This window comes from Chroicocephalus ridibundus, chromosome 7 (genome assembly GCF_963924245.1).
Source record: "Chroicocephalus ridibundus chromosome 7, bChrRid1.1, whole genome shotgun sequence".
In the NCBI taxonomy this organism is placed as follows: Eukaryota; Metazoa; Chordata; class Aves; order Charadriiformes; family Laridae; genus Chroicocephalus; species Chroicocephalus ridibundus.
The window spans coordinates 26,150,529-26,173,611 of NC_086290.1; the positions used below are offsets into that span (position 1 = coordinate 26,150,529).

General features: G+C 39.2%; 1 protein-coding gene across 2 annotated transcripts in view; it reads right to left on the minus strand.

Annotated features, from left to right (window-relative positions):
* OLA1 (Obg like ATPase 1) overlaps positions 1-22,211 on the minus strand; it is a 103,117-nt gene extending 80,906 nt beyond the window's left edge. Inside the window, exons 1-4 of one of the 2 annotated variants that reach the window (XM_063342046.1) lie at positions 22,111-22,211; positions 21,757-21,857; positions 19,815-19,958; positions 9,176-9,303 (exon numbers count right to left, since the gene is read on the minus strand). In XM_063342046.1, coding sequence (XP_063198116.1) covers positions 9,176-9,303; positions 19,815-19,958; positions 21,757-21,857 — 373 coding nt within the window. In that variant the 5' untranslated portion in view covers positions 22,111-22,211. Of the gene's footprint in view, positions 1-9,175; positions 9,304-19,814; positions 19,959-21,756; positions 21,858-22,110 lie in introns of those variants that run through there. The other variant, XM_063342047.1, reaches the window with a different exon arrangement.
* Between the last annotated feature and the right edge of the window lie 872 nt (positions 22,212-23,083).

Below are 23,083 nucleotides of genomic sequence, written 5' to 3' on the forward strand. Positions count from 1 at the left end.
AGTACAGTATATTAGAAATGTTCTATGTATTCTTTAGAATTGAGAGACTGCCCTTGTAGCTCAGTAGGTAGCTCTCCTGCTTCTGGCCTACGAGGTCATAGCTTTAAGTCCCTGCTGAGGAAACTTAACAAGTTCCATCTACAAATAGAATGGCATTAGATGCTGCTACTCTAGCAAGGGTGGTGGCCTTTAGACAAGAATTTTTTGTGTTTTCATCTGTTCTGATATGGAAAATAAATCGGACACAGAGAGGCACAGGATATTAGGCCAAAGATGAATGACAAAATGGCTCCAAAATCCATTGTAACTTCAATTAACATAAGACTTACAATTCTAGCATTATCAAACTACAATAAAGGCTAGAGAAGAATGCAAGAACAATAACTCTCTTTTCCAATGAGCATAAGTAATTAACTAAAATTAAGACTTTACAACATTTGAGACTGAAAAGAAACCTCCTAGGTACTGTACAATCAAAATTCAACCTGTGACATCAAGAGGCAACAAACTTTGAAGTTTTTGATTAGTAACAAAAACGTTTGAACATTCACAGCTCTCATCTTACTCCTTCTGAAGAAGTAAAGTATATGCTTGAGAGACATTTATTTAATTATCATGGATTAAGATGAAAACACTCTTCAATGTTTAAGTTTTTACTCCTCGTACCCATATACTTGGAGAGGCTTATTCAGCTTTCAAAATAACAATTACTTGTGACAAATTTAGGAATAAAGCCTATTTAAACCCTTATCTGAGTTTATTTGTGCTTTAAACAGTAGTTACCCGGCCCTAAAGAAAAATGGATTAAAGCTCAGGTATCGCTTTCGCTCAGCCTGGCAATGCAATTTACTGTTCAATAAAGACAAAGGCTAACACACTGGAGTGCTGACAATTTTCCAACACCTTTTCCACAATCTGCACCCACATGCCCAAGAAAACAAATTCACTCCTCTGTGGGAGACAAAGCTGCAAACAACATACTGCAAACAGTTTTGAGGTACAAACCCTTAAGTTTTGTTCATATATGCACACCAAAAGGAAGGAAACACCAACAATAAAACAGGAGATGAGGGTGATTTTACAACGTGACTTCCAAGATCTCAGAGTCACTGATACTATGCTCAAGTAAGAACAATGAGAGGTCTTACAAAATTCTTCTGCAGTAGTTCAGTTTAGGAGGATATTGTCCTTCCTGTATTAATCTTATTTGTCTAAGTGAAAAATTTGATTAGTTAAAAAAGTTTTCCACAGCTGGTTGATCCTGCACTGACACTGATCTACTGGACAGGATGTGGGTGTACAAAACATCTCCCTCCAGGTTTAGGTTTAGTGGTAGCACTAGTTGAAGCTGCACATCAGAAGATTCACAAGAATCCCATCCCGATCCTTTAATTCCACTACCAACATTTTGGTCAATCGCATATCATAGTATTGAAGCGTAGGCACAAGAGAAAGATAACAGCTATTGTAACACAATGGGATGCCTGGTCTCACCCCTAATCTACTCCCAATCTCACATCCACTGTCTCCACTGCTGAATGCTACCCAAATGCTTACTCCAATCCTACAGGGTTATTTCTCAAGAAGCTTCTTTGAGCAGATGTCTGCATGAACATTTCTTCTCTCTACCAACACTTTTTCTGAGCAGAAAGACTGCTGTGCTTCCATCCTTGGATCCAGAGAGAAAAATCCGACAGCACTAGGCAGCACTAGCTTTCCCAGATGGCTTAAGGCTAGTACACGACACTAACAATGACTGCATGTGTTTCCCTGCACCAAATCTTTTGTGAAGGCAATACTTCTTGAAAATTGGTCTTCCATGACTTATTGCCTCTTTACTGGAATTTTGTGGGTGAGGTTTTTTTTACCTCAAACTGACTTCTGTGCCCCCAAAAAAAAAAAAAGTTAAAAATTCAAGTACACACTTCCTTTTAGCTGTTTCACTTTATTTAAAAGGACAAGAAAGACCTGTAGGCATACAGAATTCCTCCATACAACATTGTTGTTTGCTTCAGAACTTAACTTTATCTGTTTTCAAAAAGCCCTTTCCCCACTCTTGTTCATTACCACACAGAATGCGGTACAGTATCAAGAGGGTTGCAAAGGCCTGATTAGATTCTGCTACTGGCTGTTACATGCGCATTCTGTTTTCTGCTTGCGGGTACAAAAACACTGTAAGGAAGAGAGGAGAAATCTGGCACTCCACTGCTTCTGCTCGCATCATCTATGCAAACAATAGGTCTGAAATAAGATAGTGCTAAGCAACCTCTGAAAAATCCCCCTCTCCTGCAAAAAAAGCATTTTCTTTTTACATGTGGAAAAACTAATGATAAGCAAATATGTACGCATCTCCAGGAATATCTTTATTAGCTTCCCGTCCCTTTCAAGGTGGTGGGCTAAGTATGTGAATGCTGAGAGGTAAAATTCAAAGACAGATAACACATGGCCTAAGATGAATTACCCCCAGTTGGGGTTTTTTGTGATCTGATATTCTGAAATTGCAACATAAAATGCAAAAGTACTCTTGCTAATAAAAATTATTTCAGTTTTGGTGATCACTGTGCCAAAAAGGGTAGAGGAATCTAATTTTCCATAACTTTAGGTAAGGCTTTGCATAGGAGACTGTTTCAGTCACAGAATCAAAACACTTTACAATATTTTACCAAAAAAAAAAAAAAAAAGGAGAAAGAAAACCACCAATAAAACAAGCATTAGTTAATACAATAAAATGTTTCACAAAGCCACAACTGCCACTTTCATTTGAACACTTGCACAATTTTTGGTTTTAATACGGAGAAGTCACTGAAAGCTAATTGAAAGTTTAGCTGAACTGTGAGCTACCCCAAGTATTTTATTAAACATTAATTTAGTTATACTAACAACAAATAAGAAGGAAGAGAAAAATCTCAATAAGAACCATTATCTACTCAATAGCATGCAGAAATACATCTTGATTGAGTAACACTAACAAATTAAATACATGTGAACTACTTTTAAACTAATATAGCTTAGCAGTCAAAAGTTTGTATTTGTAAATGAGGAACCCTAAGTTTTTTCTTTTTTAACAGGCGGCAATTATGTTTAGTAATACCAAACAAAACCAAAGCATCGTCAAAAAATTGAACCAAAATATGCTGAAGACAATAAAATTTTGTAAGACAGCTATGTTTACATCATTTCAAGGTGAATTTTGACACATTACATTACCAAAAAAAAAAGCTTCAGGCATTAGAAATGACACAGCCGAGCTACAGCTGCATAAACAGAGCCACTATGATTCCCAATACACAGAATACACATGCCGATGGGATGAGATGCAACTCATAGTTTGTTCACTGAAATGCTAGTGCAGTGGAGTGTGGCTAAGTGATATCAGAATAGGCCTCCTCTCTGTGGCAGCCAGCTTCCAGGAGCAGCAATCAGCAGATATGATTTCTTAGAGAACATGGGGAAAAAAAAAATGCAATGCGCCTCAAGTATATAAAAGCCATAGAACGATTATCATCTTCATACAGAATCCACACATTTTTTTAGAAAGTCAAAAAATGAAGTCAGAACAGAGGATGCATCTTATTCAGTTTAATAACTTTGTTATCATCGCTTTGATTTTTACAGGCAAATCAAAACACTGTCAGTATCACCGCGAGTTCCCAAAAACCCTCATGATGATAAAAAACAAAGCCAGGTCAACTTGACTTTAAATGCTAAGCAAAAATCAGTATGAATATTGTCAAACTCAGTTTTGACTAGTGTTTACCTTAAATAAGAATAAACTATACTAAGCTTACATGATTCATATCTATCCAAGTTTTAAATGACAGCAAATTGGTTTAGGAGTTACCTAAAACCCCAAAGGAGGCAGAACCAGGGGGTGTACTAAACATTTCCAGTTGTAACAGACGTAAAACTGGAGTAAAAGCAATTAAAGCTTTTTAGGAACCAATTCACATTGGTCACACCAGTCCCTTCTATAAGACTGCAGGGGATGTTTACCTAGCTTCACAGTTCTTTCACTCTTGTCACAAAGACATTTCACGGATTATCAGTTACCAAACTCCCCATCCTGCCCCTAAAAGGCAGATAGAGCTTCTCTGCTGTGGAGTCAGAGCACTTCCAGGACATGGAGCAAAGCAGCAGCTCCCCACCCCTACCTGCCTCTGCTCCCCCAGCACCGTGGTGGCACCACAGGCAGCTCACGTGTTCCTCTACAGGACGGGAAGACCAGGAGATGACATGCAGGTGAGCTCTCAAGTTCTTCCACAAAAGCCAATGTTGCCCATCCTACTTCAAACATTGGGCATTAAACCTTAAGCTTTTTTATTTATTAAAAAGGAACATTTGATAGCAAAGTACTTTTACAGACAAATTTCCTTCCAGTTTCTGTAACTTTGAAGAGAAAGACTGGAGTTCATTTAAAAAAAACTAAAAATAAGAGAAAAATGTGGAACTTATTTTCTAAAAAACTAGGCCTGCGGGATATCAGTGGGAAAAGAAACTAAAAAACATGAAGAGTTCTGGATGTTTAACATCCACTACTTCCAAAAACTTGACAGAGCTGTAGCAGGGACTAAACACTGACATCTACTATTTTCTTCACCAAAGCATTATTTAAGAGCAATTTGTAAATTTACACTTGTAACAAGGTTGCCATTTTTAGTCCACCATAAAAAGAAAGTAATTTTCTACAAGTACTTGTGACTGATCTGCCATAAAAGTTGAAAGGTGGTTAAAGCCATGCAACTTTGGAAGAAACGCTATTACAATCTTCAAACAGCCTGCCTTCTGCCATCACAAAAACATTGCTGCCTCTGTTAAAACCATAATACATCTGAAACATGGAAAATAGAACTGTCAGAAATGTTTCAAATTAAACAGTGAAATTTGGAAGATGAACAAAGCTGTAACTACTTTACAGCATGTGTGAGGTTACTATGGTACTAATGCTGTAGATGCCACTATACAGGGCAGAAAGCAGTTCAAAATTAAATTCCCCATTCACTCAGCCGATAAGTAAGCAGGTATATGTGTTTCAGGTTTTGTATAATTAGATTTGGCCAAAAATAAAAAATACCCCTGCCCTGAGAAACTGGGACAACCTCTGGAAAAAAAAAATTTTAAAAAACGTATTGAGATCAAATGGCTCATTATAAATATCAGTAATTCATTTTCAGTTTAGTTAATTAATGTGTACTTTAATAGAAGTATCAAAACCCAAGAATTTATTCTCCATAGGAAAATTTATTCACCTTGTTTGCTGAGCTAAGAGAATCTACTTCACACTGTTACAATCATGTACAAAAATAGTGGTGTGCACTCAACACAAACTTGTCTCTCCTTTTACTTCTCCTATTACCCTACCATGTGCTGTTCACACATGTTGCTGTTTCTTTACATATATTAAAATGTACCTTAGACATAAAAACAATATTTTATTGATTTAACGAACAATGCCTCCCCCAGGGAAAGTAACAGTGTATCTAGGATATGGAAATTTGAAGGCTGAAATTCCACAACCATTTCAAGGTGCTTCAAGGTACTTTCCTCTTTTTAAACAAAGTAAGAAATGTAGAGAATTAGCCAGACAGAAATAAGTCTTGTTTCTCCACAGCTTTATGCCATGCAAAAAACAGCCTCGGTAAATACCACACAGAACTTCCACAGTTCCAACAGAAATGTAATTATAATTACTTAGAGTATTACAGCTGCAGCTCACCTACATGCCCTGTGGTGGATAAACTGACAGGCAACAACCTCCTTCAAAAACCATCTCATAACACAAAGAAGTAACAACAGTGAATTCTTTTATGGCAGCTAAAAAACCACAAACAAACCTTTTGTCCTAAAGAACACAGTTCAACACATTCTCAATGAATAAAGAACACGGGATCAAAACCTTTAGCCTAGGACTATAAGATACCCTCAGTGAGATTCCCAAAGTTTGGCTCATCGTATTCAACAAAAGCTCGCCATTCCGAGCTAGCCACTTCCTTGCCTATCATTACCTTAATTAATACAACTTGAACGAGATAATTCTTAAAGTGCTTTTTGCAAAAATACCAACTGAACCAAGCTAAGTCAAAGCCTAATAAGCCTTTCTTCAATATATTCAGGCACGTAGACCTTGAAGTCTGCAGCACAAACCCCACAATGACCTGCTTCTGACTTTCTGCCTGGCATCCAGAAATAAGAAAAGACCAATTCTCCAAAGGGCTCCGCTTCACATGCTAGCAATTAACATGGGGAGCAGTAGTGCACGCTACAACAGCATCAAGACAGGGAGCAACGGTTTCAGAGCTCAAAAGGTGAAAATTTGTTCCAGATCAACTCAAAACCTTAGTGAACACAAGCGCTAAATTTTTCATCCTTTGAAAAAGCATGGTCCCCAGATCACTTCCTAGTGCATCTCTTCTTAAGAACTTTTTATCATTCTCATCTTCTCTTCATCTTCAGCAACACCTCCTTTCCAGCTTGATGGCATACAAAGCCTTACCTTCCAGCCCACTGCCTATGCCTCTTTAAAGGAACCCAGGCAGGTTGCTCCTATTAAGTCAGCTTCTATGCGACTGCAGGGACTCAGTGTCTACCTGGCAGGCTGAAAACCGATAGCCAGTCTCAGGGCTTTAGGGTTCCTAAAGACACACAGTCATTAAGAATTTTGACCAAACCCTGGTAAAGGACAACAAAGCAGCTTCGTCCTCTCCGGATCTGGAAAGTCTAAGGATTTATAAAAACAGTTTAGATAGTTTCTACAATCTAACAGAAACCCTGCAAACTCCACCTTTGCCACAGACTCATGAAAAGGGATTTTTATAGAAATAATTCTGACAGGTGGGTAGGTGTAAAAACATTACAGTATATAAAAAAGGTTTATACATTTTTATGATATAAATTGGCATTGGTATGTTGAAAGCTTCAGTGACTTACAGGTTTTAACTAGAGTTTGTGCTGTGTAACCAACAGAATTTTTTTTTTTTTTTTTAAATTTCCTAGAGGGCTATTACTAGCTTTTAGTGCCAAATCCTCGTTTTTATTGTACTGTGGGGAAAGGAAAGTAGAACTAATATGCACTTTGCAGCGAAAGGAAAAAAAAAAAAAAGTAGTTTTACATCTCTCAGCCACAAAATTTTCCATTAGCTTTTTATTATTATTATTATTATCCACAAGTAATATTTTGAAAGATCTTTGTGTTTATTGGGCAATCAACACAGAGAATTTCTACTTCAGTTCATCACTAGCTTGTGTTCTAGCTAAAACATCTAGCAAGAGCAGCATAAGAGGCAGGGTTAAGATTTTAAAAAGAAAAAGGAAAAAGTGCTGTTTAAAAAGTGATTCCATTATCTTTTTTGCTCCCAAAGAAGAAAAACAGCAACAATCATTTCACAACCACTACATTTCAGAAACCTTGAAAGAAACCAAAACATAACAACTAAATGCAAGACTAGATTAGAAGAAATAGATGATAATACAAAGTAAGTATCCAAACGGTTTAAAAACCCACAACAATAGTCTCATACCTCTTTCAGTCCTCAAAGAGAAATACAAATGGTGTTAACCCTTATAATGGCTACCTGGAACAAATGCTTAGGATTATTCAATACATAGATTAAAAAGCATCTTCTCCACTGGCTATTATATCAACCTATTCCTTAACAAGTATTTATGATGCAAGTATCAAAACGCAACAAGTGTAAAGAGTTTACCACTTGTTCTCAATTGACACCAGGCAAAACAGTAATTACAACCCCAGGATAGCAATATATTTGGGGAAACTGATCCCCCCTTTTTCTAGGGATGGTTCTTGGGTAGTTAAAAATATTTAAAATATACCAATGTATTAGTACAGCCTTCACATACCAAACTAGTTCCTAAAATGACACACAGGTTCAAAAAGACTTCCCTCTACCCAGTAAGGATCAGGCCTTGCCTTTTCAAAATCTTTGTTTTAAATACTATTAAATGCTTAGCTACAATCAATAGCTCATAGTTTTCTATTCTACTGAAAGTATGTGTCTAACAACTTTAACAGAAAATAGTAGCACTAAATATAAAATACAAATAGGGCCAAATATTCAAAGGAGAAGCAATGCTACACACACACAAACAGTTATAGATGGCTTACGGTACTAGAAGACCATAAAAAAGGCCAACGTTTACAAAAGCATGGCCTGTTTTTCAGCAGTATAAGCTTAAGAACATAATACCTCTACCCATAAAGTCTGTCTCACATGACTGAAAACACAGCACCAGCACTCTGCACCAAATCAGCGTCTATGTATTCTTGATGCATAATAAATTGCCTTTGACTGAGGTAGCATACTTACCTACTCACCGAGCATGCAGGCACTAGAGCCACACGAGTTCACTGCTCTGTATAAATGTGTTTCAAAAAACACACTCATGGGAACAATGGTTCTAAGCATCTAAATCAGTACTATAAGATAGTAATACTTTGGGTTTTGTTTTAAAAACACCCTGCCCCCAAAAAAATTTCCCATCACCAAATAAAAAGTATTTCTATCGTTTATTGTTCTATTTGTTCATCACTCACAGTGTAACAATGGCAAACCAAAAGACAGCAACAAAGGTATCCAGTTTCCTCAAATCTGCACAAACGTTAAGCTCAGTCTTTTCAGACAGAAGCCTTTTTCAATAATCAAGTGTATTGCAAACAAAGATACGCTTTCAACAAGCTTTTAAGTGCCAAATTCGTAAGTGCTGTTAATGTGACTCTGAAGGCCACTTCTGTATTATGGTAACAGGTGATGAAAGAGAGAATTAAAGCCCTTGGTCTAACTGAGAAATGTTCAGAATTCACAGAGATGGAAAGTCGGGATGGCAGTGTGGGGGGAGCTGTTCAAGACTCATTAAGTCACACAGAAATCAGGAAAAGGAAAGAAGTGAGGCTTGCCCTGTGAGGAACAGAATCCTAGAGTCTGCTACTAACTCCATATTTTCATTTTCTTATTCCACTTCATCCGTTTATTATCACATTCCATTCCTCCCATTATATAGCAGAGAATGGGGATTTTCTTGTTTGGAAAAACCCAAAACCTGATGACTTTGAATTGAATGGTAAAATTAAAATTGTAATGGATATTTGTTCCACTGTTGTTAATTTGAATACGACAATGCTGTCCTTAAGCTATAGAGAGAACATATAAATAAGTTTACATACGCATCAGATGAAAGATCCCATCACAGGCATTAATATGAGACAAGAAGGAATTTCCTAAGCCTTGGCCAGTGTGGGCTCCTTTCACAAGGCCAGCGATATCCACCACATTCAGAAAGGCTGGAATTTTGCTGAAATATAAAAGTTAAAAGTTTCATTACTGAAGCATATTAGCCGAAAATTTTGGCACAGAAATAAATTCAGAAAATGAAAATCAAATGTTTCTTTTTCTTAGAACGAGCTATACACGACAGCAGCTTTCTTCCTTATTTAATGTGCAACGTACAAAAGACAAGATTCCCCCTCCCATGTAAAACATCAACCATTCTTCAATTTCTCTGTCATTATTCATGTAAAATGAAGTAAACTAATTTCTAAGTGTGGAACCATACTGACAACTATATGAATAATCAACCAGGCCTGGAAGAGTGAGGCATGAGCATGGGTTTGTGAAGGGCAGGTCATGCCTATCAAACCTAATATCCTTCTATGATAAGGTGACCCACTTAGTGGATGAGGGAAAAGCTGTGGATGTTATCTACTTAGATTTTTGCAAAGCTTTTGACACTGTTTCCCACAGCATTCTCCTGGAGAAACTGGCTGCTCATGGCCTGGACAGGTGTACTCTTCGCTGGGTAAAAAACTGGCTGGATGGCCGTGCCCAGAGAGTGGTGGTAAATGGAGTTAAATCCAGTTGGTGTCCAGTCACAAGTGGTGTCCCCCAGGGTTCGGTGCTGGGGCCGGTTCTCTTTAATATCTTTATCAATGATCTGGATGAAGGGATCGAATGCACCCTCAGTAAGTTCGCAGATGACACTAAGCTGGGCAGGCGTGTTGATCTGCTTGAGGGAAGGTTGGCTCTGCAGAGGGATCTGGACAGGCTGGACCGATGGGCTGAGACCAATGGTATGAGGTTCAACAAGGCCAAGTGCCGGGTCCTGCACTTGGGTCACAACAACCCCATGCAGCGCTACAGGATTGGGGCAGAGTGGCTTGAAAGCAGCCCGGCAGAAAAGGACCTGGGGGTGTTGGTTGACAGCCGGCTGAATATGAGCCAGCAGTGTGCCCAGGTGGCCAAGAAGGCCAACAGCATCCTAGCCTGTATCGGGAATAGTGTGGTGAGCCGGACTACGGAAGTGATCATCCCCCTGTACTCAGCACTGGTGAGGCCCCACCTCGAGTACTGCATTCAGTTTTGGGCCGCTCACTACAAGAGGGACATTGAGGTGTTGGAGCGTGTCCAGAGAAGGGCCACAAAGCTGGTGAGGGGTCTGGAGGACAAACCTTATGAAGAACAACTGAGGGAGCTGGGGTTGTTTAGCCTGGAGAAGAGGAGGCTGAGGGGAGACCTTATCACCCTCTACAACTACCTGAAAGGAGGTTGTAGAGAGATGGGGGCTGACCTCTTCTCCCTGGTGACAAGTGATAGGACAAGAGGAAACGGGTTCAAGTTACGTCAGGGGAGGTTTAGATTGGATATTAGGAAACATTTTTTCACTGAAAGGGTTATTAAACATTGGAATAGGCTGCCCAGGGAGGTGGTGGATTTACTATCCCTGGAGGCGTTTAAAAAATGGGTAGATGGGGCACTTAGGGACATGGTTTAGAAGTGGCTTTTGTCAGGGTAGGTTAAAGGTTGGACTCGATGATCTTAAAGGTCCCTTCCAACCTCAGCAATTCTATGATTCTATGAAGTCAGTCATCTGTAATGAGCAGTTTTCATAGTACCAAAGGGCTAAGACACATAAATGTCTATTACGCTCTGCTATCGCACACCTCTAAGGTTACCATTTATTTCAGTAAGTTAAGCAACTTTCTCAGAAGACAACAGCATTTCTTTAATACAGTGGTGATTAAAACTAGCAGTGATCAGGGTCATGCAAACAACTTGAAAGAAAGCAGAAAACAAGCTAACATGAAGCTGGAATTATAATGTAAAAAAACAGCTACGATGTTTTTCACCACAGTTAACAGCAATGGGTTAGCAGACGTGTCTACATGATGTTTCATATAGCAACAACAGAATAGTCAGAATGGAAAAAAAAACCTTTTAGAGCTATGGGAAATGTCTATGTAGACAAATCTATAAAACGCAAGCCTTTTATACTCTGCAGATTCTCAAGTTGTTTTAAAATAAGCAAATAGCTTAATGGGCATTAATCTTCTCAGGTATATTCTACACCAAATTACTTCTCAAAATCCAGCTGAGTCAGGAAAAAAAACCCTAAATTTTGTGATAAGATGTTGACTAAAAGCACCTTCATAAGGTCTATGCAAACGACAACACCATCACAAACAATGGCAGACAGAACCATGCTGAAATGCTGCTAATTCCTGACTTGCAAAAGACCAGAAACTGCACACAATAGTCACCAAGATCTCCAACTTGATGGCTTCAAAATAAATAATTGGAACACTACTTAGTTTCCATCAAACACTTTAAATTATCACCATTATACATCATTAGCACTATGCTAAGATTAATAAACAGTTCACTGATTTACTGACAGTAAATACAATGGAAAACACCCAAATCCATACCTTTAATAACAATGATGAGAAGCATGTGACTTAGGCTATGAAGTCTGCATAAGCATACAGTGCCAATTTGTAAAGTGGCGAAGAGCTTTCTTTAAGCGTGAGTGTTCTTCAACATGAGGTTCAAATCTAAAGATATAAATTCTATCTTAAGATGTCTTTTCCAAAGACCCACCATGGCAGTGCTGCTCACAGATGGAAGGAACCACATAGGTGTGAATGAGTGCTAGGGATGCCCTAGCCAGTGACCTCCTAGCCAACCCTATACAGAAACCTGCTCTGAACAGCATTACACTTCTGAAGTCTTTATCGTCCACAACCTAAAATGAGCTTTATTTTCATTAGTGTGACAGCTTGCTGATATAGAGAGAGATATAGAGATATATACACACACACTCAGTTTTGCAAGCAAATCCGTAACAGCAGAAAACCCCACTAGAATCAGAAAACCACTCTTCTCTTCTTATCCTGATGCCTGTTACAGCAGCTATGTCCCAGACGGAAAAAAGCTGTAGTTACGGAAATCTACGGATCATTGTCTCTGCTCAGAGTAATGGGCTTAGGTAGAACAAAACAAGTTTCCAACTTTTTTTTTCTAGTGCAATCCCACTTCCATTTGACTGCAAATAACACAACACAGTTCAATATTAGCAGATGTGATGCCTCACTTGAAATGAACTCCCGAATTTGGGAGGAGATGATCCATTAGAGTGTCCTACTATGCAACATCAATATTTCTGGAAGTGCAGTAACCTAAAAGCAGAAGATCTTATCCTGGTTTTGGTTTTGATCTTCCTCTAACACTTCCGAAGAAAAATTATTTCTTTCAAGTAAATTAATTTCACATACAAGATCTGGATAAAATATTTTTCTTTACCAAGGTGAAATTCAAAGTCTCACTAAACCTGTCAGGTGTAATAAATTAGGAACTTAATGCATGTTTCATGTCATTAATACCTTTGTGATGTGCTTAGAAACAAGCATGAATAGAAAATAATACCTAGAAAGGTGAGTTTAAAAAAATGCACAAAATTATTTACAATATAGCGTGAGTTACTTAGATTCAGGTACACAATATGTTGACCTCTAGCTTTAAACTTCACTAGGCCCATGAAATGAAGGGGAAGACATATGTAGCGTACTGCAAGTTAATGCTCTTGAACGCAGTATAGAAAGAACATGTGTATAAATACATTTTGAAGTAAACAAACTTTGAAAATATTACATTTTTGTCCCACTGTGGTTTTCTTTGCAAACTACCTTGGGTTTGTTTTTTTTTTTAACTACCAGTACACAAACTCAAACGGAAAGAGCAAATCCTTAAGTTCAACACATTACCAGGAGTAACATACAATCTGAAGACAGAAACCAGTAACTCTATTAATGCATTAACCCAATAAACTCCTTTTGCCTGACAGAACCACAGAGCTAATGCGTACCTCAGAAGAAACAGCAGCAACTTCCCAGTCAGAATTGTTATAATTCCTTGCTTACCAACACATAACTAAGTCAACAGCAAGGTAGAAAAATGCCACTCTTTAAAGCCCTTCTCCATTACCATTTTAAACTGTGTTTTAAGAAAAACAAAGGTGGTGGTGTTCTCCTATGCTCCCCTCTCCTCATTCTGGTAGGATTAACTTCCTGGCCAGCCATCAGAAGAATTCACACTTTCACTACAAAGATGCCACATTAGAGCAAGACAAATACCTTCATATGTAGATGGACCACTCCATCACCAGAATCAACCTCATTTGCTAGACAATGGAAAGAAAACCCAAGCACATTTATTTCACAATTGACAAACAGAGGCAAGAGACCTTTGAAGACAAGTATCTGGGTTTCCAGGATGTTTTCTCACCTTCGCCTTGGGTACCACGAAGTTAACATTCCAAGCAAAATAAAACCCTCCCCATTCTTGGCAACCCCTTTCCTAAGCTTCGATTTCTCTTTCATCCCAGAAAGATGAACACAGAGAAAAGCTGAAGGCGGCACAAACTAGTCACACTTGCCTATGCTCTGAAGGACAAAGAGTAAACATTATGAAACTAAACTGAAAACACTGCAAAGAATAGGGGAAAAGTATCATATATCTTGAGTGTGTTTTTAGTTCTTTTAAATGTAGAAGACCTAGCTGGATTGTTCTTTTTTTTTTCCTCTCCTCCTCTAAACAGATTAATTTCCATTTCTTAAGATTCGTTAGTCAGCATTAGCATAATGTCACTGAGCCTCAAATGATCATCAGGAACAGGTGGCATCAACTGATCATTTGTACAAATCAGTGCAACACCAATCTACCATAAAGCATGTCACAAGAATTTATGATATGAAACAATTACCAAATCCAGAAGTATCTCCATATTTTAAGCAAAGGTGTAATCCTTGATCAAGGATTTTTTACCTCACTTAGAAAACAGCAACAGTGAGTTTATATTAGTGCACTACCTTCCCTGTGTGAGCTAGTGTGCAAAGATCACAAGACTCACTGGGATAAAGAAAGTACAGTTTTGTAGTCCAGTGGTTAAGGTATTTATTCAGGAATAAGAAACTTATGCATCCATATGGTTATGCATTTTGCAGGGGAGGAGGTCTGTTTCTCACCAACTTTGTTTCAAACTCCCATCCAAAACAGTCATTTAAACAGGCAAGAGGAGTTTCTTCACCTGACCTGTTTGTTCAGTACAGTAATCCTGAACAGTACAATGCAACCAGTTACCTTTTTTCTTTTAAAACGCACACACATACAGTATCTGCAATTTGTTGTGCATACATTTTTTTTTCTCCAAAATTTGAGGGGAAGAGGCATATCGTTATTTCTCGAGTTTCCACAAGTAATTTTCAGTTGAGAAGCCTCACAGGCAGCATACACCTGAAGCTTTGACTTAGATTGAAACATCAGAACCAAAATGCTGTTCCTCTACCTGGATTTTTATTCTTCTATGTTTCCACATGTCTCTTCTCCCATGAAAATAATGCCCCAATAATTTCTCTGCAGCATTTACTGAAATCTCACATTCACCAGCAGACCCTGGAACATGACAGCTTCAACTAAGTTCAAAATGCAGCAACTTCCCAGTAAGCCTGATTGATAATTCTCATAACACACTCATTTCTTATTCATTTCTTAAATGGTTTGAGAAATTTCTCTCAACTCAAATTCTACCTGTCCTAGGTCGCACACACCAAAAAGGCCAGATTCTTCAGTATTAGGGTAAAAATGTCCAGCTCCCCTTTTCTCTTCGGTAAAGCCAAACGTGCTACTCATGCCCTGGTTCCAGCAGAGGCTCTTCTGCCTTTAAAAGCTGTTAATTGAAATCTGTTAGAAAAGGGAAACTCTTCTTCCTTCACAAAAATTCATACAACTTAAGTAGGAGCCATCCGTTAAGAGTTCACAAATGACCTGAAGTAAAAGTAGCAACATAGAAGGAGAACACGTATATTGTGACAACTTCTTACAAAGCCATTCAACTCATCAGTCTGTCCTCACCACTATTTTTGGCTCATTTCCAAACAGAAGAGAACAGTTCATAGTCCCTCCCGCTTGCAGGAGACTGTACTCCCTATTACAGCTTCTGCAGTCAATCTTGCAAGCAGTTTTAACCAACGTAAACCCAATAACTCACAGAGTAATTAAAGGAATCTGCTTCTGAAGAACTAGGTACTGAAGATGAACCCTGGTCATTTCTATGCGAGAACAATTTCATTAATAGCATTTCATCCATGGTACTGACAAAAAAGACTTGAACCTAATAGCACATGAACCAGAAGTGAAAAATCTGCTAATTAAATTTCACTTACAGGAATTGTAAAAAGGTAAAATATTCTATGTGGATTAAGGCACATACTTGGTGTCCCGTGTATACCAAATGCCTGTTTGAAACTATGCAGTAAGTTGTCATACCAACAAAATACAACTAATTAAATTTTGCCTTCTCCCACCGGGCAGAAAAGATGGCTCATGTCACCACTAGTTAAGGTCTTTCGTTAACTTCTGGCAAATTATTCATTTGCAATGCTAGAACAAGCATCACAGCCAAGCTGATTCACGCAGGCTCAGAACTAACTGAAGAGCAGGCAAACTGGGTAACACCAAAGGAAGAAGCACTTTAACAGCAGGATATACTTGCCAATTTTCAGTTGTTTTCTATAAAAAATAGGATTGTCTTACAGATGCTGATATGCCAGAGTTACATCCAGATTTGTGGTTGCAATAAGCATTGCGTTTTGTGAACACATATGGGCACGGCAACGCACTCACAGGTGCAAACAAACAAGGAATTAAATGAATACTGATACTTGAGAAAGGATGAATCAAATTACTTATATTTTACTCATTCCTGCTTATAGTCTCATTTGATTTTAACCAGAGGAGGAAGAAGAAACATAGATTTTAAAATAACTTTTTTTATTAATGTTTTCACACAGGTTGATTACTATCAGCCAATACAGTCCTACAGTCCTTCAGTTTTAACTATTTACAGTTAGGCTTACATTGCTTCTACCTGAGTATTTCTTTTAGTTAATCATAGTTTAAAGTAAAGAAGAAAGAATGAAAATTGTTGTAGTGAGGAGATTATTTGAGGCACTAAATAAATAAATAAATAAAAAGAGGAAATAGCCGTTTCCTCCACCCCCTTGTTCAAAATCATTTTGAGGCTTGAACCAAATGTCACTACTGAGACACATCTCCTGGTCAGGAACAGTACGCCACAGCTGTGGTAGTAGGTAGGACCTCACCGGCTAAGCCTGGTGGGTATGTATACTCAGAAGCTTTCAAGATACTTGTGAGTTATGACACAGATCACTTGTCCAAATGACATCGGTTTGACATCCTTACACTAAAAAAAATATTTCTAGGCTTAAGGTGATTAAGCAGCATCTTAACAAAATTTAGAACGAAAAATGCACAACAGCAGCTTTATTAAAACTTGCATTAAGTTACTAAATTTTCTTTAGATGTGCTACCCACACAGCTCTTTTCTTGTGTAAGAAACCCATTGCTTCTAAACACAAGATGTCCAGTTAAAATATTAACTGCAGTTAAGAGATCAACTGTTCTGGCTTCCAAGTCCCAACTTTCAAGGCAGGTGCTACCTGCTGAGATGAAGGACCTCTTTCCAATTACTAAACTGGAACTAACACAATCATTAGTCCATCAAACCTTGCCTGAAAGTACCCGTGCTGGGGGAACAGGGGTAGGAGGACAACAAAATGAAAAGCTAACTGTCTTTCCTTCTGAAAAAGCTACATTAGCACAATGTAACAAATATGAGTTTTCACTGAATATTGTACAAAATTTAAAACAAACAAATAAGTAGTTTAAATACCTAAGTTAGTAACAGACTATAAATTAAGACCTTAAAATAACAAGCATTCACAATTATTTTTAATATATTAAGGTCTCTCCTTCTTTTAGTATCTACAATTTCATTCACACTAGAAAGCAAGCAACAGGTTTCCTTGAGCTCAAGGCTCAAGGAAATTTCCTCAGCTAATTCGTTCGGCAGCAACTCAGCAGTTTTTACTGGAAGTTCTCAGAGTCCACCTTCTGTGTACAGTCTGTATCACTGAACTTATTTATTGTAAACAGTCATATACATCCTCCACTGCTGCAGAAAGAAAAAAATCACAGGTTATAAGTTCTGGCAGCATACCTTAATCTATTAAGTACAGATTTACCTCTACATAATAGTCTCTAAATTGTTGCCTAAATTATTTCGTTTACAAACATTTACATTTCCAATTAAGTAATACCAGTCATCTTTCAGCATGGGCGAGCAAGAAACTGCACACCAGTCCCATCCAAGCTGATACCTTCTTCTTTTGGAGATAGGAACAGATCTTCAAGCAAAAGACGGTACCTGAAGAGCATAACGCTTCCTCTGATGGCAGAATGGCCACAAACTTGTTCTAGCAATATTCTCAGCAATAAGAGTTTGTCTCTCTGTAGCAGCAGCAATCTCAGCTCAGCGCGACAGACAGCGACTGCCAGCCCAGCCCAGTCCCACTCTTCCCTTCCCTCACTCACAGCAGACATCAAGGCAAGATTACTTTGGCCTGTCATACATTATTTTAGTTAAGACAAAGTCCCCTTTCTTTTTTTTCCCACCTCCCAACAATGACTGCAGTTATGTGATGACTAAGTGTAACATATGGGAAATAAAAACCTGAATGCTTTAGATTTTAAAAAACAAAATCTTGAGGCTAGACAAGAGTCTAATTTAAAGAGAACTCACTGTTTAGAAAACATTCTGCATGCATAGATTGATTACATCTACTAATCCAAACAAGTAGAAAATTAGCACAGAACATATTACATAAAGATGAAGCACAAAATCAAGACTATACAAGAGAAATTAAGGAATTTAAATTACAATTCAGTTGTATATCTTCACTAACATAGTGTTCTTTTCCTGAGTTAGTCTCAGACAGACAAGCACAAACAGCCTAAGACGACTTACCTCAGTCTACTGTGCTACTCAATTGTCACAGCTTTATTACTGTTACAGTGAAATATTAAAATCATAAAAGCAGCACACGCAAACTCAGGAGCTTTAATTACCCACGAATCCCCACATCCATTGATTTTAAGTAACAAATATTCTCTAAAAGTCAAAAGACCATTCAAATGAAAGCTGATTTACTATTTATATCCAGATTATTATCCAATTCAGTACATTTACTTAATACAGATTCAGTAAATATTAACAAAAATAGTATATTTAAGAGTGATTTTTATCAAGAGAGAGTCTGCGAGTCGGAGAACACGTATACAGGTATTTACAATCTTGGCATTCCTTGTAAGGATAGATGGCCAAAGGTAGGATGAGGGGAGAGGTAATAATCTCTTTGCCACTTCAACGATTAATTTACAAGTAGTAGGTCATAGAGATGTCATGAGAAGAGATTCTTCATGTGGCCAAAGCAGCAATAACACTACAATTTAGAACAAATTTGTCAACAAAACTTAAAAGCCACACCATTATCCCTGCACAATCTACAGCCAGAAAGTTTTGTGCCAAATTCAGTAGTTTTATGATCCATACAGTAACGAGTATGTTTAATACTCACTTAAGCAGGAAAACCAACATAACCTGTTATAACAATCCACCCAAAACAAACAGCTCCATATTAATGCATTTTTCAGTATTTGAAAAGCGCACAGGAATTACAGATGGAAGCAACTTGTTTGAACCTGAAAATTAAGTTAACAAATGGATTTTTGATCAGTGACTAATCAATCTTTTTTAATTGTGGGTGTGATCTGGCTCTAAAACTGAGGCCCAAGTGTTAAACAAAAACACAGATGTGCATTCTAATCTGCCCTATGATTTATGCACACTCACTTTATTCAAGATACCTCTGCAAGTAACTGCAAACTGGAATTAACAAGTGGCAAGTTTCTGTTTTCTGAAAGCACCTTAAATTGAGCTGTTCAAGCAAAAATTGAGTTCCCACACTGAATATATAGAGCAGATTACAGAAACAGTCAATAGCAAAAACCATTGATGTGACAAAATTAATATGCTCCTAGAATAAGAAAACAATTACAAGTGACATATTGTAGGAGTATCTGAATATACCAGGTAACAAGTAGCAGAGCCTATAAAAAGGAAAGAGTCAGGGGAAAAACGGCTGCCCATAAAGCTTACTGTCAAAAGACTGAGGACAAAGGTATGTTGACAGATATTTGTTTGGCTACCTACAGCATCTACAATATTCTGAATGACACAAAATACAGGGTGGAAACTTTACAAATGAGCAACCTCGTGACACATTAGGTATGTCCACTATTGTTCATTTTCCGAGTTCCTCCAAATCTCCTGGGAAACACTACCTTCAAAGACAGGAACACCAAGCACCAAACGGTGCTGAGCAATGACCAGGAGCTCCCAGATTTCTCATTCTCACACCACAAAGGTCACATTGGGGGGAAAAAGCAAAAGGTATAATCCAGGTACATATATAATGTCACATACTAAAACAGATGTCAGTAAAAGCTTAACTAAAGACATTATAGTTGCATTAAACTTCTATGAAAACTTTTTGGTTCAGTAATACTATTTCAGCTGCTTAACTGAAGAAAAACAGTAAAAATTTGAGTTACCTTGGAGGTTTGTGATACTGGCATAGGAAGTCAAATCTGTCATCCGGCACAGGTACTCGACTCTCATTTGGATCAATAGTACAGAAAGGAAAATTTTCTGCTGCTGCTTGACTCTTTGTTAACACATTGAAAAATGTTGATTTCCTATAAACGAAATACGCACTTTTGTAAAGAAGTTCAAATTAGAAGCATTTAAAAGGGCTAAACAGAAACATACCTTGTTCCAACCCAAATACTGGACTTTCCTTCAACAACAGTGACCATTGCCCTGATTCTAGTACAAGACACTTTCAAATACGCATACGGAGTGTCCCATTGAAACCCAACGATGTTTCCCTGCCCTTGAAAATTCCCCTAGATGACTATACTGCTCATGTCAGTTAGCAAAGAAGCTTTAAACCAAAAGCAAAGCATAGCTCTACTGGACACTACTAATTTTCCTCAAGCACAAAGTGAGAAACCAATAAGGACACTTGAAACTTATTCTGAGTGAACTAGTTTTGCCAAGACTCACCAGCTCTTTCCACAACTGTGTTGTTTCTTCAGACTTACTTATGTATTAACACAATTTCACTATCTAAGCAATAAAAGTCAACAATCAAAAGAGAAAAAAAGGGGCATAGAATGCAAACCACATCAGTTAATCAATTACAAGTAATCAAGTAAACTTTTGTGCATATAAAGATACAGTTCTACCTTACCAAACATTTTTCATCTTTACTAAATATCAACGGGAAAAACCTGCAAAAGGCATCAGAGAGAAAAAACACTTTCACTTAAACCAAGTAGCAGGTTATTTTGTTGGTTGGCATTTATTTAACCAAAAGAGAGTAATTCTTGAGTTGTTGCTACGAGAAAGTTCTTAATCCTCCTGAATCTTCTACCATAAATATTCTGTTTTTTTTTTTTATTTTTAAGTTTCACATAACTCCTCAGTCACTGGGAAAAAAAAAAATAAGCTGGAAGCTGCCCTGCGTATAGCCAACATGCTCAAAAATCAGTCACAGTTTTCTTTGAAAGTTACATCATAACATAACTGCAAATGCTGCTTTTCTCCATTGACATGTTATACAACGTTACTGCTAATTATTTCCTTTCTGGTGTGCAACTTGCCTACACCCTGAAAAATAAAAGAAATTATAATGGAAAGACAAGAAAGCAGCACTTTTGGCTCTGAGACATACTCAAAGACTTTTCCTATAATTTTTTAAAGTTTTAAAGTTTGAGAATGCTGAGAACTTCTTTTAGTAAATACGATACACAAATTAAAACCTACTCTCCAGGCAATTCATCATTCTTTTTAAGTGCCTTAAGTATAGCTCCTTTCAGGAGCCATAACAACTTCAGATGAGAAGCATGACAGAGAACAACGATTCATTTCGCATCGTGTCTCCCAAACGGTAACTGACACAACTTTTTTTCATTACAAACTCTGAAGAGGTTTCAAGAAAAGTTCTCTTTACTGCAAATGACATTTATTGTACCATTAACCCCTTCCTGTGCACATCATCCTCTCCAAAAAAGTGAGATCTAAAAAAATATAAAAGGAATTTGTGTGCACACGCACGTGCGTATATGTATTTTCACAAAAATGTGTATTACACATATACAACACTGGAAATAAGGAAATGCAAATCACACAGTATTTCATAAGACTCAGCAATTGCTAACACTTCTTTTAATAGTTCACTATTATCTTGTCCAGACTTGAACATACATACTAGCTCACACTACCTGAGCATTTTACATCACTCCACCTACATGTAGTTCAAGCTAAAGATACAAGTATCAAGCAAAAAGACTTAAGATTGTACCCCTCAGCTCGTATACGCATCTACGGGCACCTGTCTTCACCCGGAAACGGTGTCAGGTCCCTCGACCCGGAGCAGAAGCGAACTCAGGGAGAGGGGGGCAGCCCCGGCCTGCTCCCCCGACCACCTACCCAACGTTTGGCAGCCCGACGATCCCGATCTTCAGGGACGTCCCAAACCTCCCGATGATCGGGTGCGATTTAACCCCATCTCCTCCCTTTTTCGGGGGCATCTGAAAAAAAAAAAAAAATAAAGCACAGAGCGGGGCACGCTGAAGGCCCGGCCACAACCTCCGCCCCCCCCTTCCCGGCAGAGCGCGGCGGCCTCCGCCTCCAGCAGGCCGAGAAGAAACACCCTCCCCGCGCTGCCAGCCGGAGGCGGCTCCCAGGCTCCGGCAGCCCCTCAGGCCGGCTCCCCCCACACCCTCCCCGGCTCCAGCCCGGCGGAGCGGCCCGAGGGGAGGGAGCGCGGCCGGGCGGACTCACCTCAGCTGGCAGCGCAGCCCCCCCCGGCCTGAGAGGAAGAGGCGCGAGCGAGCCCTCGCACGCGGACACGCCGGCGGAAGAGGCGGAGCCGAGGCCGCTCATTGGGCAGCGGCGGCGCGAGGGGAAAGGTCGGCCCTGAGGAGGGCGGCGGTGGCGAGAGGCGGCGGCGCGGAGCGTCAGCGCCTCCGCCTCTCGCCACCGCCGCCCTCCCTGGAGAATCATAGAACGGTTCGAGTTGGAAGGGACCTTAAAGATCATCTCCTGCCAACCCCGCTCCCATGGGCAGGGACACCTCCCGCTAGACCAGGCTGCTCAAAGCCCCATCCAGCCTGGCCTTGAACACCTCCAGGGATGGGGCATCCACAACTTCCCTGGGCAACCTGTTCCAGTGTCTCACCACCCTCACAGTAAAGAATTTCTTCCTAATATCTAATCAAAATCTACCCTCTTTTCAGCTTAAAACCGTTACCCCTCATCCTATCGCTACACTCCCTGATAAAGAGCTCCTCCCCATCTCTCTCATAAGCCCCCTCTAAATACTAGAAGGCCGCTGTAAGGTCTCCCCGGAGCCTTCTCTTCTCCAGGCTGAACAACCCCGAATCTCTCAGCCTGTCCTCACAGCAGAGGTGCTCCAGCCCGCTCATCATCTTTGTGGCTCTTTGGACTGCCTCCAAAAGGTCCTTATTCTTTTGATGTTGGGGGCTCCAGAGCTGGATGCAGTACTCCAGGTGGGGCCCCACAAGAGCAGAGCAGATGGGCAGAATCACCTCCCTCACGCTGCTGGCCATGCTTCTCTTGGTGCAGCCCAGGATACAGTTGGCCTCTGGGCTGCGAGTGCAAATTGCCAGCTCATGTCCAGCTTTTCATCCACCAGTACCCCCAAGTCTTTCTTGCAGGGCTGCTCTCAATCCCTTCATCCCCCAGCCTGTGTTGATACTGGGGGGTGCTCCCACACAGATGCAGGACCCCGCAC